Source organism: Macaca nemestrina, chromosome 12 (assembly GCF_043159975.1).
Source record: "Macaca nemestrina isolate mMacNem1 chromosome 12, mMacNem.hap1, whole genome shotgun sequence".
NCBI classification, from domain to species: Eukaryota; Metazoa; Chordata; class Mammalia; order Primates; family Cercopithecidae; genus Macaca; species Macaca nemestrina.
The window spans coordinates 18,184,649-18,209,498 of record NC_092136.1 but is presented as its reverse complement, the minus strand read 5'-3'; the positions used below and the strand labels follow the sequence as shown (position 1 = coordinate 18,209,498).

General features: G+C 51.9%; 1 protein-coding gene and 1 long non-coding RNA gene across 4 annotated transcripts; one reads left to right on the top strand and one right to left on the bottom strand.

Annotated features, from left to right (window-relative positions):
• The first annotated feature begins 1,374 nt into the window (after positions 1–1,374).
• Positions 1,375–6,512, top strand: LOC139357456 (uncharacterized). The gene is made up of 3 exons (XR_011610590.1): positions 1,375–1,473; positions 4,884–5,154; positions 6,046–6,512. It is a non-coding gene; the product is annotated as an uncharacterized lncRNA (long non-coding RNA).
• Positions 1,470–13,848, bottom strand: LOC105471690 (receptor associated protein of the synapse). 3 transcript variants are annotated; one of them, XM_011724415.3, is made up of 8 exons: positions 11,943–13,848; positions 10,987–11,325; positions 5,536–5,694; positions 4,878–4,976; positions 4,666–4,788; positions 4,196–4,249; positions 2,747–3,082; positions 1,470–1,753 (listed from the first exon to the last, which is right to left on the bottom strand). In XM_011724415.3, exons 1-8 carry the CDS (start codon positions 12,132–12,134, stop codon positions 1,493–1,495), a joined length of 1,563 nt encoding a protein of 520 aa, XP_011722717.2. In that variant the 5' UTR covers positions 12,135–13,848; the 3' UTR covers positions 1,470–1,492. The 3 variants fall into 3 exon arrangements, with proteins under 3 accessions (XP_011722717.2, XP_011722718.1, XP_011722719.2); XM_011724416.3 differs by having other exon boundaries at positions 2,747–2,946; positions 11,943–13,846; XM_011724417.3 differs by lacking the exon at positions 2,747–3,082.
• Between the last annotated feature and the right edge of the window lie 11,002 nt (positions 13,849–24,850).

Below are 24,850 nucleotides of genomic sequence, written 5' to 3'. Positions count from 1 at the left end.
TCACTGCAAGCTCCGCCTCCCGGGTTCATGCCATTCTCCTGCCTCAGCCTCCTGAGTAGCTGGGACTACAGGCGCCCACCACTGCGCCCGGCTAATTTTTTGTATTTTTAGTAGAAACGGGGTTTCACCGTGGTCTCGATCTCCTGACCTTGTGATCCGCCCGCCTTGGCCTCCCAAAGTGCTGGGATTACAGGCGTGAGCCACGGTGCCCGGCTACTCTTATTTTTTTTGAGACAGAGTATTGCTCCGTCCCCCAGGCTGAAGTGCAGTAGTATGATCTCAACTCACTGCAACCTCCGCCTCCCAGGTTCAAAAGAATCTCCTGCTTCATCCTCCCAAGTAGCTGGGACTACAGGTGTGTGCCACCATGCTGACTAATTTTTGTATTTTTTTTTTTTTCTAGAGACAGGGTTTTGCAGTGTTGTCCAGGTTGGTCTTGAACTCCTGGGCTCAAGTGACCCACCCACCTCGGCCTCTCAAAGTGCTGGGATTACAATCAGGAGCCACTGCACACGACCAGGCTCTACTCTTTATTGTTCCAAAGAACTTATCACTTTATATGAGTCTGCTAGGACTGTCATATCAGGCAGGTGGGGCCTTTGGGAGGCAATTAGGTCATGAGGGTGGAGCCCTTATAAATGGGATTAGTGCCCTTATTAAGGGACTGCACCTAGCATGGTGGTTTTCGTCTGTAATCCCAGCACTTTGGGGGCCGAGACAGGTGGATCTTTGAGGTCAGGAGTTAGAGACCAGCCTGGTCAACTTGGCGAAACCCCATCTCTACTAAAAACACAAAAATTAGCCAGGCGTGTTGATGCGTACCTGTAATCTCAGCTATTCAGGAGGCTGAGGCAGAAGAACTGCCTGAACCCAGGAGGCGGAGGTTGCAGTGAGCTGAGATCTCACCACCGCACTACAGCCTGTGTGACAGAGTGAGACCCTGTCCCAAAAAAAAAAAAAAAAAGCAATGCAATGCAGACAACTTGCTTGTCCCTTCCACCACGCAGGAACACAGCAAGAAGATTCCATTTGTGAACAAGAACGTGCACCCTCACCAGACACCCAATCTACAGGTGACTTGATCTTGGACTTCCCAGCCTCCAGAACTGTGAGACATCAGTTCCTGTTGTTTACAAGCCACCCAGTCTGTTTCGTTACAACAGCCCAAATGGACTAAGGCTTCAAACACAGGAATGTGGAGGGACATGATTCGTCTATAGCAGCTTCCCACCAGGCTTTCCAAACTACGTGTTTCCTGTTTATCATATACCCTCCCACCCTCTGCATGTCAGCTTCTCACTGCAGGGATCGCGTCTCTGTGGCATCCCAGGTTCCTGGAGGGACAGCTGGAGGCCCTTGTACCCATGTGCAGAGGAAACGCTTGCGTCTGAGGAAGCTCCCGTGGGGAGCCTCACTCCCACTCTCCCCACTCCTCAGACCTTGGGCATGGAAAGTCGGAATCCCTGGGACCAGGTACAAACGGTTTATTTTTCTATGAAGAGCAAAGTACAAAGAGGCAGGGAGGGGAGCTGGGCCCAGGGGAGCAGCCGTGGGCAGGTCCCAAGGCCCTGGCTGTGGTGACGACATGCTGGCAGCTGCCCCAGGAGTAAATGGGTCTCCAGTGTGCAGTGGAGAAGGAGCAGGAGCGGCGAGGAGGAAGCCCACACCTGCTGCCGGGAGTCACACAAAGCCAGGCTTCATGGATGAGCGGCGGCAGTTGGGACAGCTCCGGGTCCCGTTGTTTTGCAGGCACCTGGGGAGGCAAAGGGCCCTGTCCACTCCCAAGGCCTGTCCTTCCCTCCGGGCCCTGGGTCCTCTCTTCCTTCCTTGCCTGCCCTCTGCAGGGGCTGGGACACATCCTGGTGGCTGTTCAGCAGCAGTGGAAGGGAAGGGAATGGGGCAGGCTCCCACTGCACCCTGCTTGCCCCTCTCCTCCTCTGCCCCAGGGACCTCCAGGGCAGAGCATGGGCTGGGAGTTCAGAGGATGGGATGGAGCCATACCCAGGGCAGGTCTGGCCTGGATGTCTGACCTAATGACCTTTGAGGGGCCTCTCTGACTTCTCTTTGGGGATTATGATAAGAATGACCACAGATCTCAGCTCACTGCAGCCTCTGCCTCCCAGGTTCAAGTGATTCTCCTGCCTCAGCCTCCTGAGTAGCTGGGATTACAGGCTCCCACCACCATGCCTGGGTAATTTTTGTATTTTTAGTAGAGACGGGGTTTCACCATGTTGGCCAGGATGATCTTGAACTCCTGGGCTCAAGTGATCTGCCCACCTTGGCCTCCCAAAGTGTTGGCAAGACAGAGGTGAGCCAAAACGCCTGGCCAAAGTTAAGTGTTTGCTATTGGCCAGGCGCGGTGGCTCAAGCCTGTAATTCCAGCACTTTGGGAGGCCGAGACGGGCAGATCACGAGGTCAGGAGATCGAGACCATCCTGGCTAACACGGTGAAACCCCGTCTCTACTAAAAATATAGAAAAAACTAGCTGGGCGTGGTGGCGGGCGCCGGTAGTCCCACCTACTCGGGAGGCTGAGGCAGGAGAATGGCGTAAACCTGGGAGGCGGAGCTTGCAGTGAGCTGAGATCCGGCCACTGCACTCCAGCCTGAGCAACAGAGCGAGACTCCGTCTCAAAATAAAAAAAAGTGTTTGCTATTAGTATTATTGCTGTGATTAGGCCAGCTGGGCCCTACAGTGCCCCGCAGAGACCCTGCCCACCCCTGTCCACCCCCCGCAGGAGTCCCCACCTGAGGTGGAAGATGTGGGAGCAGGGCAGGGCCTGCAGCCGGCTGTTCTTCTCGCCTATGGACTCGCCACACAGGCCGCAGTAGAGCTCCGTCTCCTCCACACACTCGTGGAACCTCACGACATGCGCCCGCAGTTCCCGCTGCAGCCCTTTGCTGCGGTAAATGCTCTCGCTCAGACAGTGCAGCTTGAGCTGGCTCAGCTGGGGCCCGCGGGAGTGGAGAGTGGCAGTGGGGGATGAGAGCAAAGTCAGTGCAGGCAGGCTCCAGTCTCAGCCACTTCCCTGTCTTCCTGATGGACCTCGGGAAAACGTCCTGCCCTCTCTGGGACCTTGCTTCCTTTCATGCAGAATGAGGGGGTGGGAGAGATCAGAGGTCTTCACCCCCCAGAACTGCCTGGAGACCCCATGTTTTTTTTTTTTTTTTTTTTTTTGAGACGGAGTCTCCCTCTGTCGCCCAGGCTGGAGTGCTATGGCGCGATCTCGGCTCACTGCAAGCTCTACCTCCCGGGTTCACACCATTCTCCCGCCTCAGCCTCCGAGTAGCTGGGACTACAGGCGCCCGCCACCACGCCCGGCTAGTTTTTTGTATTTTTAGTAGAGACGGGGTTTCACCATGTTAGCCAGGATGGTCTCGATCTCCTGACCTCGTGATCCACCCGCCTCGGCCTCCCAAAGTGCTGGGATTACAGGCTTGAGCCACCGCGCCCGGCCAGACCCCATGTTTTTGAAAGATTTTATGACCAAACCTGGCGCACAGACTCCGTAATACTTTGCGGCAGGGCGCCGTGGCTCATGCCTGTAATCCCAGTGCTTTGGGAGGCCGAGGCAGGTGGATCACCTGAGGCCAGGAGTTCAACACCAGCCTAGCCAACACAGTGAATTCCCATCTCTACTTAAAAATACAAACATTAGCTGGGTGTGGTGGCGGGTGCCTATAATCCCAGCTACTCAGGAGGCTGAGGCAGGAGAATCACTTGAACCTGGGAGGCAGATGTTGCAGTAAGCTGGGATCGTGCTATTGCACTCCAGCCTGAGACAAGAGTGAAACTCCATCTCAAAAACAATTTTTTTTTTTTTGAGAGTGGGTCTCACTATGTGGCCCAGGCTGCTCTCAAACTTCTGGGCTCAAGTGATCCTCCCACCTCGGCCTCCCAAAATGCTAGGATTATAGATGTTAGCCACCGTGTCCAGTCCACTGTTAGGAGTTTTAATCAACAGCAGGAAGCTTCTGAGGAATTCTGCTATGCTCCAAGCTATGAAACTCCTGCCCTGCCCTCAGGAGTGCTCTCTGTGTGGCAGAGAGAGAGCCAGGGTATGGGGTTGGCTGCAGGCAGCTCCCGGGATCAGGAAGTGCTCATGATGGGAACGGGCTCAGGAAGGCCTTTCCCCAGACCCAAGTCCCCCACTTGGGCCCCTGACCCCAGACCCAGGACACAGAATCAAGTCTGACCTTGTTCCCCACCTCCTCAGCCAGATCCTGGGCTCTCTCGATGACGTCCAGAGCCTGGAAGGTGAGCACAGGCCAGGGCTGCGGGCAGAGCTGTCTGACAGGCCTTGCTCACAGGGAAGCACGGGGTGGGGGGCAGGCCTGGGGAGGGTGACATGGCAGCTGCCCTGTGTGTGAAGGCAGCAGGAAGGGCCTAGGGCGTAGTCATAGGGGCTGTGTGGGCAAGTGACCTCCTGCCTCAGTTTACCCAGCAGCCTCGGTTCCAACCCCAGCTCCAGGCCTTTACTAGCTGTGGGTCCCAGGGCAAGCGATGGGCCTTCTCTGAGCCCAGAAAATGACCAGGAATGTCCTGGCCTCGTAGGATCAGAGTGAGGCTGACGTCAGACGAAGTGGCTGAAAGAACCAGCCGACCTACTGGCCCCAAGTAAGGAGCGCTGGGAGGGCTGAAGGGTGTGGGAAAGGCCCGACCTCACCTTGTCCAGCGCCTTTCTGGCTACCCAGCACTTGGCCACACCCAGCAGCGCCTGCACTTGCCCCAGGCGGTTTCCAATCTCGGTCATGATGCTCATGGCGGAGTCATACCTGGGGAAGGCTGTCTGCAGAGCCAGGTGGGGGATGGAATCAGACGGCATCAGGCCTGTGCCCCAGTCCCCCGCCCCCAGCCCCTGCATCCCGGTGACCTCACCTCCAGGTCCCCACGGCTCCGGTGGATGTCAGCGAAGCAAAGTAGGCAGAGCGCCTGCAGTGGCCGGTCCCCATGCTGCAGTGCGATCTTCATAGACTCCTGCGAGGGAGGCCAGTGGCTCAGGCCTGCTCCTCTGCCACCGCCACTGGAGTGCCCTCCCCTCAACGGGCCCCTCTGAAGGGACAGCCCAGGGAAGCAACATCCTCAGAGCCTAGCGAATCTATCATGGTGCTGAGGCCTCACACGCCGAACCACTGAAGTCACAGCACCCAGCAAGGTGGGTGGAAAGTGAGGCTCATAGAGAAGTGACTTGATTGGGGTCACCCGGTAAGTGACAAAGCTGGGATGTGAACCCAGGTCAGTGGGACTCCAGAAACTGGCCCTGTACCATCTCTACCCTTCAAAGTACCCCATATAGGGTGTTGGGGACAGAAGGACGCCCCCTCCCCTGCAGATGGATTGGAAGGGAGTGGGGTTTGGGATGAGGCTAGGGGACAAATGTTTCCTTCGGGTCTCAGCTGTAGAGAGGGTGGGCCAGGGGCAAGCCCTGGGGGGCCTCCGGGGGCTGGTTTGGAAGAAGGAGGCCCTGCTGTCCCAGGCCCCAGTCCCTGGCCCACACCATCTCATCACCCACCTGCCCCCTTCCCCGCTGCCCCACCTCGCAACACTCCATGGCACTGCCCAGGTGGCCCAGCAGGCGATAGGCCACGGCCATGTGGTACTGGCTCATGGCCCGGTACTTCAGGCTCCAGCCTTTGCCATAGTCGTTGACGAGCTCTGCGGCTTTGCAGGGGAAGAACAGGGCTTTCTCGTAGTCCTGCAGGGGACGTGGGATGGAAGGAGGCAAACTGAGTGGCAGAGGCTGCCCCAAGTGGAGGGCTCCTGGGCCAGGCTTCTTTAACAGCAGGTAGGGGCGGGGGGCCCAAGTGTCTACTCATTCATTGTGGCATCCAGGACAAGAGTGGCCCAGGTAGAGGGAACAGCCAGTGCAAAGGTGTGGGCTCCGTGGACTCAGGGATTCTCATCTGGTCTGTGATGCATCCCAAGAGCCTAGCACAGTTCTTGGTACTTGGTGGGTACACAATAAATATTTGCTGAGTGAATGAATAAAAAGGCAAGAAAATACAGTTGGCTTCTCTTTTCTCCCAATGCCAAACGGACTCCTCAGCTTCACAGATGCACAGGGACGGGAGATACCAGGTCCCTCCACCCACTAGAGCTTGCCTGCTGGCACCCGGAAGCAGGTGTTCACTGAAGCTCAGTGGCAGACTGGCAGCACAACAGGCTCAAAGAACATCAGACAGATTCAGCGAGGTGATGCAACCATTGGCTTGTACTTTCTCCTCAAGCATCGAAATGCCTTTTCTACCTGCCCACGGTCAGCTGATGACCTGGCCTCATTGCTCCGAGAGGAAAAGGAAGAAAATCAGGGAGAAGCTCCTTCCCCTCCTGTCTCCACCAGATCTCCCACCTCCGCACCTCTGCTCCCACGCTCCCTGCTTCCTTTCCTGTCACTGTGGAGGACGGCTCCTGTTCCCATCAAATGCCAGCCCCCGATAAGCAGTCTCTGCATCGTCAGGTTCTCTCTTTCTACAGAATCTTTCCCATCCACGTGCAAACGTGTCTGGCATTTCTCATCTCGTTTAAAAAATAAAAACTGGGCCAGGCACAGTGGCTCAGGCCTGGAATCCCAGCACTTTGGGAGGTCAAGATACGAGGATCTCTTGTGCACAGGAGTTTGAGAATGGCCTGGGCAACTGAACAAGACCCCGTCTCTACAAACATAAAATCAGCTGTGCATGGTGGTGCATCCCTGTAGTCCCGGCTACTCAAGAGGCTGAGGTGGAAGGATCACTTGAGCACAGGAGGTCAAGGCTACAGTGAGCTGAGATTGCACCACTGTACTCCAGCCTGGGTGACAGAGGTAGACTCTGTCTCACAAAAGAAAAAAAAAAGAAGGAAAGAAAAAAGAAAACTGGCCGGGCGCGGTGGCTCAAGCCTGTAATCCCAGCACTTTGGGAGGCCGAGGCGGGCGGATCACAAGGTCAGGAGATCGAGACCACAGTGAAACCCCGTCTCTACTAAAAATACAAAAAATTAGCCGGGCGCGGTGGCGGGCGCCTGTAGTCCCAGCTACTCAGGAGGCTGAGGCAGGAGAATGGCGGGAACCCGGGAGGCGGAGCTTGCAGTGAGCCGAGATCGCGCCACTGCATTCCAGCCTGGGCAACAGCGTGAGACTCCGTCTCAAAAAAAAAAAAAAAAAGAAAAGAAAAAAGAAAACTAACCCACCTTCTCTTGACCTCATTTCCCTTCAGCTAAAGCTCCATTTCACTGTTCTTTTTCAAGGTAAATCTATTTGATCTTTCACTTAATATTTAACAAGCAGCTCCAAGTTAACACGACCAAAAGAGAGTGTCAATAACCCCAATAAAAACCTTTTCCTAATACGCCTTATTACGTACTTTTAAATTTGAAGCCATATAAATGTTTTACAGGTTAAAAAAATTAAATTGAATTTGAAAAATATCTAAAAATAGAAAATGGAGGTCAGGTGCAATGGCTTATGTCTGTAATCCCAGCACTCGGGGAAGCTGAATTGGGAGAACAGCTTGAGGCCAGGAGTTCAAGATCAGCCTGGGCAACATTGCAAGACCATTATCTCTACAAAAAATTTAAAAATTAGCCAGATGTGGAAGATTGTGCCTGTAGTCCCAGCTACTCAGGAGGTTGAGGAGGGAGGATCGCTTGAACACAGGATTTTAGGTTACAGTGAACCGTGATTGAGCCACTGCACTCCAGCCTGGGTGACAGAGGAAGACCCTGTCTCAAAAAAAAAAAAAAAAAAAAAAAACTAAGGCTGGGCGCGGTGGTTCACGCCTGTAATTCTAGCACTTTGGGAGGCCGAGGTGGGCGGATCACAAGGTCAGGAGATTGAGACCATCCTGGTTGACATGGTGAAACCCTGTTTCTACTAAAATACAAAAAAATTAGCCAGGTGTGGTGGCACGTGCCTGTAGTCCCAGCTACTTGGGAGGCTGAGGCAGGAGAATCACTTGAACCTGGGAGACAGAGGTTGCAGTGAGCCGAGATCACACCACTGTACTCCAGCCTGCAACAGAGTGAGACTCTGTCTCAAAAAAAAAAGTAAATAAATGTCCCTAACCGTGTGTCTTATTACTACAACCACACACACAAAATAATTATTTTGGCCGGGCGCGGTGGCTCACGCCTGTAATCCCAGCACTTTGGGAGGATGAGGTGGGCGGATCACGAGGTCAGGATATAGGAACCATCCTGGCTAACAACGGTGAAACCTGTCTCTACTAAAAATACACACACACACACACACACACACACACACACACACACACAAAATTAGCCGGGCATGGTGGCGGGCGCCTGTAGTCCCAGCTACTCAGGAGGCTGAGGCAGGAGAATGGCGTGAGACCACCCGGGAGGCGGAGCTTGCAGTGAGCCAAGATCGTGCCACTGCACTCCAGCCTGGGCGACACAGTAAGACTCTGTCTCTAAAAAAAAAATTATTTCAATGACTTTAGAACAAAAGTACTCAGTTTACCCACAGTGGGATATATATTTGTTGTAAAAACAAGGCTGGGCATGGTGGTTCATGCCTGTAATCCCAGCACTTTGGGAGGCCAAAGTGGGCGGATTACCAGGTCAAGAGATTGAGACCATCCTGGCCAACATGGTGAAACCCCGTCTCTACTAAAAATACAGAAAATTAGCTGAGTGTAGTGGCATGCGCCTGTAATCCCAGCTACTTGGGAGGCTGAGCCAGGAGAATCGCTTGAACCCGGGAGGTAGAACTCGCTTGCAGTGAGCCGAGATCGAGCCACTGCACTCCATCCTGGTGACAGAGCAAGAGTGTCTCAAAAAAAAAAAAAAAAAAAAAGCCAAAAGAACAGCAAATAAATCTTAAACTTCATTCAGTTGTCTTTATTTTCTAGAGTTATACTGGTTTTGTCTTTTGGAATTATTTTATGTATTTTGTAGAGTAAAGCAAATATTTAATTATGTTGTTAGAAACTAAGATTTTTCATCTAAGAGAAAAGACAAGTTTACAATAAGTTAAGGGGAGCTCCTGAAACATTAGATTTGAATTGGAAATATCAGTATAAACTTCAGTTGTTCTGGTAACTGAAAAGATTTAGAAGCAGGGACATCCCACTAGCAATGAGCACCCCATAAGCCCACACTTGTGGTTTTTTTTTTCCTCTCACACAGGGTCTTGCTCTGTTGCCCAGACTGGAGTGCAGTGGAGCAATCATGGTTCACTGCAGCCTGAAACTCCTGGGCTCAAGTGATCCTCCTGCCTCAGCCTCCTGAGCAGCTGAAACTATAGGTGTGAGCCACCATGTCTGGTTCATTTTTTAACTTTTGTGCAGTTGGGGTCTTGCTATGCTGCTCAAGCTGCTCTCAAATTCCTGGGCTCAAGCAATCCTCCTGCTTAGCCTCTCAAAGGGCTCAGATTGTAGGCATGAGCCTTGCCAAATTAAAAAAAAAAAAAAAAACTGTTTGTAGAGGCTGGTCTGGAACTCCTGGTCTTGAGCGATCCTCACCCCTCAGCCTCTCAAAGTGCTGAGATTACAAGTGTGAGCCACCATGCCCAGCTTACTTTTCTTCAGAATTAAAAAGGTTTTTAAAAACCCCTGTCCCGCCCTAGTCCTATCTCGTCTCACTGAATGGCTCCCCCTTACATCTGCTTCCGAAAAACAAAGTCCTGGCTGTCATCCCTGGTGACTCATTTCCGCCCATCCCGGCTTGGATCCATCAGCATTTATCCACTTACTAACTCCAAGATGTATTAAGCATCGACTGGGGCCAGGCATTAAATCCCCCATGGACCAAGCACGGCACAGATACCTGAGTGGAAAGGGAACAAAAATACCCAGGGTCGGCCGGGCGTGGTGGCTCACGCCTATAATCCCAGCACTTTGAGAGGCCAAGACGGGCAGATCCCTGAGGTCAGGAGTTCAAGACCAACCTGGCCAACATGGTGAAATGCCATTTCTACTAAAAACACAAAAATTAGCCGGGCATGGTGGTATGCACTTGTAGTCCCAGCTACTTCGGAGGCTGCGGCAGGAGAATCGCTTGAACCCGGGAGGCGGAGGTTGCAGTGAGCGGAGATGGCGCCACCGTACTCCAGCCTGGGCAACGAGAGCAAAACTCCGCCCCTGCCCCACCCCCCGACAAAAAATACCCAGGGTCAGAACCTGAAGTCGCTGACCCTATCAGTTCCTTCACAGCTGACCCTCCTCCTCTCACCTCTCTACCTCCACACAGACCTGAGACACACCTGACAGCCATGGTGGCCTCTGTCCTTCCTGGAACATTCCAGGAAACATTCCAGGGTGCCTCCCCAGGGTCCAGCTTGCTTTTAGGGGTTCCCCCATTTTTGCCTAGAATGTTCTCTCACCAGATTTCTGCATGACGCCCCCTCTCTTCTTCAAGCCATCAAACATCACCTCCACGAGGCCCTCCGACCACCGTGTTTGAAATTATGACACCCCCACACCCGGTGCTGCCAGCCCTTTGCCCACTTCGCTTTCTCCTAACCACTTGACTTCCTGACTGTGGTGATCGTCTTTCTTCCCCAACTAGAACGGAACCCTGGTGAGGACGGGGACTTGGCTGTTCTACTCACTGCTACACCCTGGGCCAACAGTCTTGGGATATGGTAGATGCTCAATAAAGATTTGGTGACTGACTCCATACAACCCCACTGTAAGGTGAGTCCTACTCTCCTTCATTTTACAGATCTCTCCCAAGGTTCAGAGAGGAGAGGTGACTTGCCCAAGACCACACAGCAAACATGGTAGGGCAGGCCGCTGGCCTGTCCTCACAGAGGAGCCTCCCATTATTCCTCCAGGAAGTCAGACAGATCAAGGTTTGAATCCTGGCTCTGCCCTTGCTGGCCTCCTGGCCAAGTTGTTACCTCCCTGGAAGAGCCTTTTCCCTCTCTGATTCTCACTTGCCTCAGCCCTCCCTAAAAGGAGGGCTGAATGAGGTAGTGCTACAGGGTGTGTGCCTCATGAGAGGGGAGCCCCAAACCCTCCACTGCTGTCCCCCTGGGGCGCAGGCCCACCTTGACCTGGGCATAGAAGCTGCCCAGGCTGCAGCACACGCGGCACTCGAGCATGGCGTCATCGTTGTTGTGGGCGTAGCGCAGGGCCTTCTCGAAGCTCTCCAGGGCCTTCTGGAAGACGCTGAGGCCCAGGAAGGCATTGCCCATGCTCAGGCTGACCTGGCCTCCGAGCTGGGCACCTGCCCTGGTACCAGGCAGCCCAAGGCAGGTCTTGCAGTAGGAGATGGTCTTGTGAAACTCGCACAGCTTCTCGTTGCTGCGGGCCAGGTTCAGGTAGCTCTCCAGGAGGAAGTCGGCATCCTCCAGCTCCCGGGCCGTGTCGATCTGGACCACAGCGAACTGTACACCGCGACGGTGGGCAGGTGGTGCTCAGCCTGGACTCTGAGCCTTGGACCCCAGCCTGCACTGCAGACTCAGACCTGGAGGCCCCATACCCACTCCCCAACCTCACACCCAAAGCAGCAGATCCCAAATATTCAGACCCAGAGCTTCTACCCGCCAGCCTCAGCTACCTTCCCTACACTCCAGCCTCACCTCCCAAGCTCAGGCTCGCAGCCTTCACCTTCTATCCCAAGCCTCAGATCTGGAATCTCCACCACCCACCCACCCCCAGCCTCAACCCTGGAGCCCACACCCCGCCAGGCTCAGATACAGAACACCAGACAGGAAGGCTGAAACCTACACTGGGCTTGAGACCCACGAACACTCGACCCTGAGGCCAGAGAACCTCAGTCTCAGAGACTCGGGCACTGCAGTTCAAGGCCACAGGCCTGAATCTGACGCCAAGACTCAGCATCTAAGAGCCACGGCCTTAGATATAAATTCAGAGCCTCAGGCCCCGGCTGCCAGCCTGTGGGACACGGGGGAGCCCGAGGAGGCTGAGAAGGGACTGGGGAGCCTGGGAGACATCCAGCCCCAGCCTGACCCTCGCACGCCCTCAGGCCGGGTACACCCACCTTCAGCATCTCCTTGTATCGGCCCATCTCTGAGTGGGCCGTGACCAGGCAGCCCAGCACGCGGAAGCGCCCCATGAGGTCCGAGCTCTTCTCCAGCACCTTCATCCACACCTGCAGTGCTTTCTCTGTCTGGTTGGACTGATACAGCTGGAGCCCCTTCTCGATCTGCTGCTTGGTCTGGTCCTGCCCCATGCTCCCCAAGCCCTGTGCCCCACGTGGGGTGACCCCTCGTGGCTCCGTGCCTCTAGGCACTCATAGCACAGGAATCACAGTGCCGGCTGCCCCCTGAAACCTGGGAACAAAAGCAGCATCGGGTGGGAGCGGGAGTGGGGCCTGGATGGAGAGCAGGCGCCACCCTGGGAACAAGGCTGGTTCAGTCCCTGTCCACAGCTGTCCCTGCCAGTTGGGGCCACGTGGCCTCTGAGGAATGTCAGCAGCAAGGTCACGCGGGCCTCTGTGCACCCACTCGCGAGCTGGGACGTGGCTTCCCTGAACATACAGGCATCTTGCCACCTGGGCACCCCCTTGGGCGTCCCTGCGGCACCTCCAACACTGACTCTGACCGCCCTGGCAGCACGGGCCCTCCCAGCAGCCTCGCCAAGGGACCAGCTCCAGCAAGTGGGCAGGCCTTGGGCCAGAGGTGCTCGGGGGAAGGAGAGCAAGGCTGGACCTGCAGGTCTGGGGAAGCCAGGTGAGCGCCCAGCCCTGCTTCTCCCCCATCAAGACACCCCCCACCGCAGCCTCCCCGGGCTCTGTTCCTGAAATTCACTGAGGACCGTGGGTCACTCATTCAGGCCCAGGCTGACACCATTCAGCGCCTCTCACCTTAGAGAGTCTGGGAAAGGCCTCCAGCTGGTGAGAGGCCTGAGCTCTAGCCTGGCTTCCTTCGAACTCCCAGTGGGACCCTAGTCAAGTGACCCGGCACCATGGCCTGAAGAGAGGAATGGTACCTAGCTCACTGGACCGCTATAAGAACTCAATGATGAAAGAGTTGAGAAGGACTTAGGACAGTGCACGCTACAGGAAACCCTGTATGTGCTGCACGAGGCTATCTTGCTTGGTGGCAAATGCCCACCCGGGCCAGAGCCCAGCTCTTGAAGTTTCAGTGTCTCAATTCCAATCCCAACCCCGGGTTGAAAGGGTCCCCATAATGAGCTTTAACACCAGATATTGTGGAGAAGGGCAAGGTCTTATGTAGTACTGGGACCCCAGCCAGCAGGCCAGCTCATCCAGCCCCCTTTCTCCTCTCTCTGCATGCCAGCCTTCTTCCTGCCCCAGCGCAAAGTTCATCCTTTCCGGCTGGCCAATTCAGCCGTTTTTAGTATACTCACAAAGATGCACACTAATTACCACTAATTCCAGAACATTTTAATCACCCCAAAAAGGAGACGCACACCCAGCAGCAGTTACACCACTCCATTCCCCACCTTGATATGGCTGAATCATGTCCCCCACCAACCAAATGCATATGTTTAAGTCCTAACACTGTCTCAAAATGTGACTGTCTCTGAAGACAGGGTCTTTAAAGGGTAATTAAGGTAAAATGAAGTCACATGGTACCTCATCCAGTAAGACTGGTATCCCCCCGCCCCTTTTGAGACAGGGTCTCACTCTGTCACCCAGGTTGGAGTGCAGTGGTGCAGTCACAGCTCACTGCAACCTCTACCTCCTAGGCTCAAGTGACCCTCCCACCTCAGTCTCCTGGGTAGCTGAGACTACAGGTGTGCATCACTGCACCCAGCTAGTTTTTTGTAGAGATGAGTTTCACCATGTTGCCCAGGCTGGTCTTGAACTCCTGGAGGTGGAGGTTGCACTGAGCTGTGATTGCGCCACTGCACTCCAGCCGAAGCAACAGAGCAAGACCTTGTCTCAAAAAATAAATAAACAATAAATTTTTATTTTTAAAAATTATTTTATTTTTGAGATGGAGTTTTGGTCTTGTTGCCTAGGCTGGAGTGCAGAGGGACAATCTCAGTTCACTGAGACCTCTACCTCTCGGGTTCAAGTGATTCTCCTGCCTCAGCCTCCCAAGTAGCTGGGACGACAGGTGTGCATCACCATGCCTGGCTAATTCTTTGTATTTAGTAGAGACAGGGTTTCACCATGTTAGTCAGGCTGGTCTCGAACTCCTGACCTCAGTTGATCCACCTGCCTCAGAACCTCCCAAAGTGTTGGGGTTATAGGTGTGAGCCACCATGCCTGGCCACAACAACGTTTTTTGTTTTTGTTTTTGTTTTTTAGACAGAGTTTCCCTCTGTTGCCCAGGCTGGAGTGCAGTGGCACCATCTTGGCTCACTGCAACCTTCTCCTCCCAGGTTCAAGTGATTCTCCTGCCTCAGCCTCCTGAGTAGCTGGGATTACAGGTGCCCACCACCACGCCTGGCTAATTTTTGTATTTTTAGTAGAGATGGGGTTTCACAATGTTGGCCAGGCTGGTCTGGAACTCCTGACCTCGTGATCTGCCCACCTCTGCCTCCCAAAGTGTTGAGATTACAGGCGTGAGCCCCTGCACCTGGCCCACAATAAATGTTTAAAAAGGACACAGTCACATAGAAGAAAAGTATGTGAAGACACAGGGAGAAGATGGCTATCTACAAGCCCAGGAGCAAGGCCTCACAATGAAACCAACTCTGCCAATTCCTTGTTCTTGAACTTCTAGCCTCCAGAACTGTGAGAAAATAAATTTCTGTTATTTAAGCCACCCGGTGTCTATGGACCTGTCTATTGTGGACCCTTCATAGGAATGGAATCATACAATATGTGGTCATCTATGACTGGCTTCTTTAACTTGGCATAATGTTTTCAAGATTCATCTACGTTTTCAACCGTATCGGAACTTCATTACTTATTGTGGTTGGTTAATACTCGTCTGGATATACATTTTGTTGATTCATCAGTTAATGGGCATTTCAGTCATTTCATTTTTGGCTATTATGAATAATGATGCTATAAAAATTCATGTACAGCCGGGCGCGGTGGCTCACGCCTGTAATCCCAGCACTTTGGGAGGTCGAGGCGGGCGGATCACAAGGTCAGAAGATCGAGACCATCCTGGCTAACACAGTGAAACCCCGTCTCTACTAAAAATACAAAAAATTAGCCGGGCGTGGTGGCGGGCGCCTGTGGTCCCAGCTACTCAGGAGGCTGAGGCAGGAGAATGGTGTTGGCATGGGAGGCGGAGCTTGCAGTGAGCCACGATGGTGCCACTGCACTCCAGCCTGGGTGACAGAGCGAGACTCTGTCTCAAAAAAAAAAAAAAAAAAAATTCATGTACAAGTTGGGCTGGGCACAGTGGCTAACGCCTGTAATGCCAGCACACTAGGAGGCTGAAGCAGGCAGATTGCTTGAGCCCAGGAGTTGGAGACCAGCCTGGGAAACATAGTGAGACCCTATATCTACAAAAAATTAAAAAAAAAAAAATTAGCTGGGTGTGGTGGTACACAGCTGTGGTCTCAGCTACTCAGGAGGCTGAGGCAGGAGAATCGATTGAGTCTAGGAGGTCAGACTGCAGTGAGCTGCAATCACACCATTACACTCCAGCCTGGGCGACAGAGCGAGACTCTGTCTCAAAAAAATAAAAATAAGGCCGGGCACGGTGGCTCAAGCCTGTAATCCCAGAACTTTGGGAGGCCGAGACGAGTGGATCACGAAGTCAGGAGATCGAGACCATCTTGGCTAACACAGTGAAACCCCGTCTCTACTAAAAAATACAAAAAACTAGCCGGGCGAGGTGGTGGGCGCCTGTAGTCCCAGCTGCTTGGGAGGCTGAGGCAGGAGAATGATGTAAACCCAGGAGGCGGAGCTTGCAGTGAGCCGAGATCAGGCCACTGCACTCCAGACTGGGCAACAGAGTGAGACTCCATCTCAAAAAAAATAAATAAATAAAAATAAATAAATAAAAACAAAAAATTCACATACAAGGTTTTATGGGGATATGTTTTCATTTCTCTTAGGTATATGCTTGGAGCAGAAGTGCTGAGTAATATGGCAACTGTTACATTCTGGTAACTGTTAGGTTCAACTTTTTGAGACCTGCCTACCTGTCTGCCCCAGGGCCTTTGCTCCTCCTAATTCCTTCTCTGCTTGCCACACCCACACTCTGCTTCGTAAGTCATAATTAGGATGAATCAGCCTATTATTCTCTCATTGAATTACACTGCATTCTGATACAGGACTTAGCTCTGTGATTTTATTTTGAGACAGGGTCTCACTTTGTCACCCAGGCTGGAGTGCAGTGGCGCAATCTAGACTCACTGAGGCCTCAACCTCCTAGGCTCAAGCCCCCTACACCTCAACCCCCGCAAGTAGCTGGGAATACAGGAGCGTGACACCACGCCCAGCACATTTTTGTATTTTTAGTAGAGACGGGGTTTCGCCATGTTGGCCAGGCTCTGTAAAATGGGCCAATCAGCACTCTGTAAAATGAACCAATCAGCAGGGCATGGGCAGAGACAAGGGAATACAAGCTGCCTCCCCCACCTCCCCCAAGCCAGCAGCAGCAACCCGCTCAGGTCCCCTTTCACCCTGTGGGAGCTTTGTTCTTTTGCTCTCCACAATAAATCTTGCTGTTGCTCACTCTTTGGGTCTGCACCACCTTTAAGAGCTGTAACCCTCACTGTAAAGTTCCGCGGCTTCATTTCATTCTTGAAATCAGTGAGACCAGGAACCCACCGGAAGGAACCAACTCTGGACACAGTGGGATCTCAGCTCACTGCAACCTCCGCCTCCTGGGTTCAAGCAATTCTCCTGCCTCAGCCTCCCGAGTAGCTGGAATTACAGGCGAGCATCACCACACCTGGCTAAGTTTTGTAGTTTCAGAAAGATGGGGTTTCACCATGTTGGCCAGGCTGGTCTCAAACTCCTGGCGTTAAGTGATCTGCCCGCCTCAGCCTCCCATGAGCCACCATGCCAAGCCTCAAAAATTTCATTTCTGAGCACGTTTTCCAGAAATCAGCTACTGTGGTTAGGTTAAAGGCATGCTCCTCTATGGCAAAGGCTGTAGTTTACTTGTCTTTATACTGCTAGTAACTAACTGCACAGCCCCTGGCAAGGTAAGAGGAGACCAACAGAAGAATCCTAACATTTTCTGAGTTAAACATTTCTTCCAGTTTACAAATGAGGCAACTGAGGCATGGAAAGGTAAGGTGACATGCCGAAGACTACACTGCCATCTGCTGGTCCCAGACAGCTGGGACCAAAAGCAGTGTGGTTGTAGGAGTCTTGTTCTTTTTTTTTTTTTTTTTTTTTTGAGATGGAATCTAGCTCTGTTGCTGAGGCTGGAGTGCAGTGGCACAATCTTGGCTCACTGCAATCTCCAGCTCTTGGGTTCAAGTGATTCTCATGCCTCAGCCTCCCAAGTAGCTGGAATTACAGGTATGTGCCACCACGCCCATTTGTATTTTTAGTAGAGACGGGGTTTCATCATGTTGTCCAGGCTGGTCTCGAACTCCTGACCTCAGGTGATCTGCCTGCCTCGGCTTCCCAAAGTGCTGGGATTACAGGTGTGAGCCAACACACCTGGCCAGAGGAGTCCCATTCTTAACCATTATATTGTACTAGAAAGGAGGTGAGGACAAGGGAGATGGAGAAAGTGGAGAACAGAGCAATAGTTTTGCAGAATTCATTGTGATCTTTACCTGAAGCACAGCAAAGTCACTGGGAACTTATCCAAAGCTGTAGCCTGGGTGGGCAGAAGATGTGTATTACAGAGAGGGTAAAGAGTTAAGACTTGCTTACCAATGCCCAGTAGACAAAAAGCCCTGGAAGGTGTTAGGGAACAGCCACAAAATGAAATGGTCTTTTCAGAGCCACTTAACCTCACAAGTTGGTGAGACAGTCGGGGGATTCAGGGCTCTCACCAGGGTGCCTGGTGTGCCAGGTACCAGCTGCACACCTCACATTTTAGGTCCCTGTTTTATAATTAAAAGTAGAAAATTAAATTTGGGCCTGAAGCAGGAGTCACAATCTGGCATGTGAGGACTGAATATTTCTGAGTTCATTGGCAACATTTGTTAGCTAGGAGATTTTACATAAAAATCTACATTTCCTTGCTTCTCTTCAAGAGTGGAAGCTTGGCCCAGTGCAGGGGCTCACGCCTGTAATCCCAGCACTTTGGGAGGCCGAGGCGGGCGGATCACCTGAGCTCAAGAGTTTGAGACCAGTCTGGTCAATATGATGAACCTTCGTCTCCATGGAAAATACAAAAAATTAGCCAGGCATTGTGGCATGCACCTGTAGTCCCAGTTACTCGGGAGGCAGAGGCACTAGAATTGCTTGAACCTGGGAGGCGGAGGTTGCAGTGAGCTGAGATCGTGCCATTGCACTCCAGCCTGGGTGACAAGAGCAAAACTCTGTCGCTAAAAAAAAAAAAAAGAAAGAAAAAAAAGAGTAGAAACTCACGCATGCTCAGACCTTGACTGCCTACCAACCAGTCAAGTGGTCGAGGTGTGGCCCCGAGACCATGAATGTCTTACTGATTCATTCACTGGGACCATGCACCCCTGACTCCTTGTTCTCACCTTGACACTGAAGCCAAATGCCACTTGTCTTAAGCTGGCCTTCTTTCACACAAGTACCTCACAGTTGCAGCGCCTGCTCTAGATGCATAGCGAATGTAACTGGAGGGGACAGTCCCAGGGTCCCTCTACCACGACTATGAGGATTCTTGGGAAGTCTCCCCCTCTTACCAAGTTAAGTTTCCCCAATTAAAAAGATACTGGCCAGGCGTGGTGGCTCACGCCTGTAATTCCAGCACTTTAAGAGGCCGAGGCGGACGGATCACAAGGTCAAGAGATCGAGACCATCCTGCCCAACATGGTGAAACCCCGTCTCTACTAAAAATACAAAAATTAGCTGTGTGTGGTGGTGCATGCCTGTAGTCCCAGCTACTGGGGAGGCTGAAGCAGAAGAATCACTTGAACCTGGGAGGCAGAGGTTGCAGTGAGTCGAGATTGCGCCACTACACTCCAGCCTGGCGATAGAGTAAGACTTCGTTCCAAAAAAGGAAAAAAAGATATCACCTCTCTGGCAACTTTTCTGTGAAAATCAAATGAGATGATATAATAACTTGCTTTGAAAAGAAGCCATTGAACTAACATCCCTCTGTTGGCTTATTATTTACGATAGTGAAAAACTAGAAAGAATTTGTGTCTGATATAAGGGTGTTCATAACCACGAAGTGTTATGTAGACTCTAAGGAAGCAGTAGATACCTGTGTACCCAGGTAGTAGGGAGGCCAGGGCATAGTAACTTAAAAAAGCAAACTGCTGAGCACGGTGGTTCACAGCTGTAATCCCAGCAGTTTGGGAGGCCGAGGCAGGTGGATCACCTGAGGTCAGTTCAAGACCAAGCCGACCAACATGGTGAAACCCGGTCTCTAATAAATACAAAAAATTTGCTGGGCGTGGTGGTGGGCACCTGTAATCCCAGCTACTCCAGGGGCTGAGGCAGGAGAATCCTTTGAACCTGTGAGGCAGAGGTTGCGGTGAATCAAGATCATGCCACTGCACTCTAGCCTGGCCAACAAGAGACTCCTTCTAAAAAAAGAAAACAAAACAAAAAACAACAACAACAAAAAGCAAGCTGCAGAACATTCTGTATATTATGGTGTGATTTATTATTATTATTATTATTATTGAGACGGAGTCTCGCTTTGTTGCCCAGGCGGAAGTGCAGTGGCGCGATCTCGGCTCACTGCAAGCTCCGCCTCCCGGGTTCACGCCATTCTCCCGCCTCAGGCTCCTGGGTAGCTGGGACTACAGGCGCCCGCCACCGCGCCCGGCTAATGTTTTGTATTTTTAGTGGAGACGGGGTTTCACCGTGTTAGCCAGGATGGTCTCCATCTTCTGACCTCGTGATCTGCCCGCCTCGGACTCCTAAAGTGTTGGGATTATAGGCGTGAGCTACCGTGTCCAGTCTTTTTTTTTTTTTGAGATGGAGTCTTCGCTCTCGTTGCCCAGGCTCCAGTGCAATGGCACAATCCCGGCTCACTGCAACCTCCGCTTCCCAGGTTCAAGCGATTCTTCCGCCTCCGAGTAGCTGGGATTACAGGCATGCGCCATCACGCCGGGCTAATTTTGTACTTTTAGTAGAGACAGGGTTTCACCATGTTGGTCCGGCTGGGCTCGAACTCCCAACCTCAGGTGATCAGCCCGCCTCAGCCTCCCAAAGTGCTGGGATTACAGGTGGGAGTCACCGCGCCCGATCTTTTTTTGTTTTTTTTTGAAACAGGGTCTCACTCTGTTACCCAGGTTGAAGTACAGTGGTGCGATCATGGCTCACTGCATGATCTCGGGCTCAAGTGATCCTCCCACCTCAGCCTCCCAAGTGGCTTGGACTACAGGTGTATCCCATCACACCTGGTTAATTTTTTAAATTTTTTGTAGAGACAGGTCTGTGTTGCCCAGGCTGGTCTCAAACTCCTGGGCTCAAGTAATCCTCCTACCTCAGCCTCCTAAAGTGCTGGGATTATAGGCATAATCCGAGCAACCACACTTGGCATGATCTCAACATGATCTCATTTTTATTAACAGAAATTATGTACTTATTTTTTGTGTTTATTTTATTTATTTATTCATTTTATTGAGATGGAGTCTTGCTCTGTCGCCCGGGCTGGAGTGCAGTGGCTGGATCTCAGCTCACTGCAAACTCCCCCTCCCGGGTTTACGCCATTCTCCTGCCTCAGCCTCCCGTGTAGCTGGGACTACAGGCGCCCGCCACCTCGCCCAGCTAGCTTTTTGTATTTTTTAGTAGAGACGGGGTTTCACCGTGTTAGCCAGGATGGTCTCGATCTCCTGACCTCGTGATCTGCCATCTCAGCCTCCCAAAGTGCTGGGATTACAGGCTTGAGCCACCGTGCCCGGCCTATTTTTTGTGTTTATAAGGAAAAATCCTGGAAGCATATGACCCCATCTGTTACCAATGGGCTGTGGGATGGAGCATTCGCTCACTTTAAACCATGACTTACTGTTGTTACTAGCGACTTTAATGAGTGCTTGCCAGGGGCAGTAGCTTGGCGATTTGTTTGTGCATTTATTCTTTTTGTAGAGACGGAGTCTTGCTATGTTGCCTAGGGTGGATTTGAATTCCTGGGCTCAAGCAATCCTCCCGCCTCCACCTCCCCATGTGCTGGGATTACAGGCATGAGCCACCACGCCTGGACCCTTTGGCTAGTTTTTGAGACACTCTCTCATCTTCCCAACTGTACTGGGGAGGTGCTTTTGTTTCCATTTAACAGATGAACAATCTGGGGCTGAGAATCGAGTAATTTGTCCAAGGTCACAGGGCTGCTGATGGTAGACTTGGTATTACAGGATTAGGGAATTCTTAAAGATTTCCCCAACATACTCTAAGCCTTTTTAAGAACCACCTAAATGTTTTGCCTTAAAAAAAAAAAAAATTCAGGCCAGGCGCGGTGGCTTACGCCTATAATCTCAGAATTTTGGGAGGCCGAGGCGGGTGGATCATGAGGTCAGGAGTTTGAGACCAGCCTGGCCAACATGGTGAAACCCCGTCTCTACTAAAAATACAAAAATTAATCGGGCGTGGTGGCACGTGCCTGTAATCCCAGCTACTCAGGAGGCTTAGGCAGGAGAATTGGCTGAACCCTGGAGGCGGAGGTTGCAATATGCCGAGATCATGCCACTGTACTCCAGCCTGGGCAACAAGAGACTCCATCTCAAAAAAAAAAAAAAAAAAAATTCAAACCCTCACCTGATTTTGTAAACAAGTCATTGCTGTCAGGTGTTTTGGGCTCCAGGCATATCCCATTCTAGGGAAGGGCAGGTTAGTGGCACTCTTAGGGCTGAAGGGCCACAGGTAGGCTCCCCTCCCCTGGGGCCTTCCCTGACTGCCAGGGGGAACCTCTAATAGCACAGGGCCCTGCTACTGAAACAGGTGCTGGCACCAACTTCAAGTGGCAGAGCCCCTGGTGAGCGGCCTCAGGAGTTGTATTAGAATTCCTGTAAAGTGGCTCTCAGGGACTTGGCTGTGATTAGTGTTGGATGGTGACAGAAATGTCTACTGAAAACTTACCTGCCAGTGTGTGAGGAATGGTGAGGCCTCCAGTGAGAAATGAGGTAAGTATGGCTCCTGCCTTCATGAAGCGGTTCCAGAGGTGGAATTTAAACCAGGGCATCCCAGGGTCCACCTTAATGACCCCTCAAAGGAATATGTTCTACAGGATTACGGGGTCAGGTTGGCCTGCATGAAAAAGCAGCTGTACTACTTATTAGCCACATGAACAGAGGAACTGCGGCTTCTCTGTGCCTTGGTCTATCTTCCTATGCTACCAGTTGCTGGGAGGACCAGTGCAGTGGCTGTGGCTGATTAATAAATGGCGGTTTTTGGGCCGGGCGCGGTGGCTCAAGCCTGTAATCCCAGCACTTTGGGAGGCCGAGACGGGCGGATCACGAGGTCAGGAGATCGAGACCATTCTGGCTAATATGGTGAAACCCCGTCTCCACTAAAAAATACAAAAAATTAGCCGGGTGCGGTGGCGGGCGCCTGTAGTCCCAGCTACTCGGGAGGCTGAGCCAGGAGAATGGCGGGAACCTGGGAGGCGGAGCTTGCAGTGAGCTGAGATCCAGCCACTGCACTCCAGCCTGGGCGACAGAGCGAGACTCCGTCTCAAAAAAAAAAAAAATAAATAAAAATAAAAAATAAATGGCGGTTTTTTCTTAAAGGCAGAATAGGTCAGGCGTGATGGCTCATGCCTGTAATCCCAGAACTTTGGGAGGCTGAGGTAGGCGGATCATTCCAGGTCAGGAGTTCGAGACCAGCCTGGTCAACATGGTAAAACCCCGTCTCTACTAAAAATACAAAAATTAGTTGGGCGTGATACTAGGCGCCTGTAATCCCAGCTACTTGGGAGGCTGAGGCGGGAGAATTGCTTGAACCCAGAGGGCAGAGGCTGCAGTGAGCCAAGATCCTGCCACTGCACTCCAGCCTGGGCAACAATGAGACTCCATCTCAAAAACAAACAAGCAAACAAATAAAAAACAGCAAACTGTCTAGAACAGGTCCTGCCACTGCCTGTGATGATAGAAATGTTCTGTACCGGCACTGTCCAATAGGAGAGCCACCAGTCGCTTGAAATGTAGCTTGTGAAACCAAGGTACTACATTTTTATTTATTTATTTATTTATTTATTTATTTATTTATTTATTTTTTGAGATGGAGTCTCGCTCTGCCACCCAGGCTGGAGTGCAGTGGCCGGATCTCAGCTCACTGCAAGCTCCGCCTCCCGGGTTCACGCCATTCTCCTGCCTCAGCCTCCCGAGTAGCTGGGACTACAGGCGCCTGCCACCTCGCCCGGCTAGTTTTTTGTAGTTTTTAGTAGAGACGGGGTTTCACAGTGTCAGCCAGGATGGTCTCGATCTCCTGACCTCGTGATCCGCCCGTCTCGGCCTCCCAAAGTGCTGGGATTACAGGCTTGAGCCACCGCACCCGGCCTTATTTGTTATTTTAAGGGGGAGTTGCACTTGTGTTGCCCAGGCTGGAGTGCAATGGCGCGATCTCAGTCTACTGCAACCTTCACTCCCGGGTTCAAGCAGTTCTGCCTCAGCCTCCCGAGTAGCTGGGATTACAGGCATGCGCCACCACACTTGGCTAATGTTGTATCTTTATAGTAGAGACGGGATTTCTCCATGTTGGTAAGGCTGGTCTCGAACTCCCAACTTCAGATTATCTGCCCGCCTTGTCCTCCCAAAGTGCTGGGATTACAGGTGTGGAGAGGTAAGGTGAGCCACTGGCTGGGCCCATATCTAGTTATTTAAATGAAAAAAGCTACAGTGCCTAGTGGGTAACTGTATTGGACAATTGTGGGTCCAGAAGCCTTTCAGATTCAGGCTGAGGCAGATAAGACCGGCAACCAGAAAGAGGAGCTGGGAGAGCTGCAAGGGACGGGGGCTGCAGAAACAAGGCTGGATTGGGGGCAGACAAGCTCAGGACGAGGGACGACAGGAGCAGGTGCCACAGTGGGTGCTGCCCCTAGTTTTCAAGTAGGAGGAAGAAAGGAGAAGATACCTCAGGATGTTGGCTAAGTAAAGGCCAGACACAAAAGGCCACATATCCTATGAGTGTATTTTAATGAAATGTAATTAAAAAGTAAAGATACAGAGGTATATTTGTGGTTACTAGGAAATGGGAAAGGGAGTGAGGGAGAGGATGGGGAGCGACTGCTAAATGAGTATACGGTTCTGAAAATGTTCTAAAATTAGGCTGTGTTCATGGTTGCACAACTCTAAAACCCAGTGAATGGTATGCTTTAAGTGGATGAGTTGTGTTGTGTGTGAATTATACTCAATAAACCCGCTTATTCTTATTTTTTTCTTGAGACAGGGTCTCGGTCTCACTTTGTTCCCTGGGCTGCAACAGTGGCACAATCTCCGCTCACTGCAACCTCCGTCTCCTGGGTTCAAGCAATTCTTGTAACTCAGCCTCCTGAGTAGCTGGGATTGCAGCCATGCGCCACCATGCCTGGCTAATTTTTGTATTTTTAGTAGAGAAGGGGTTTCGCTATATTGGCCAGGCTGGTCTTGAACTCCTGGCCTCAAGTGGTCCACTGGCCTCGGTCTTTCAAGGTGCTGTTATTACAGGCATGAGCCACCACGCCGTGTAATAAAGCTGTTTAAATACAACCCAAATCTCAAGAGGCCTCAGATTAGTAGGACCCATCCCCACAAACAGAAAAACCTTGGGTAGGGCAGCCCAAAGCTGGGCATGGAAGGCGTTGGGGACTGCAGGAAAGCCCTTCCTGGTTGCAATTTCCCATCGCAAGGCTGCCTTCAATGTTATTTTTTAGATGGGAGTCTCACTCTGTTGTCCAGACTGAAGTGCAGCAGAATCATCTTAGCTCACTGCAAGCTCCGCCCGCCGAGTTTGAGATTCTCCTGCTGCAGCCTCCCAAG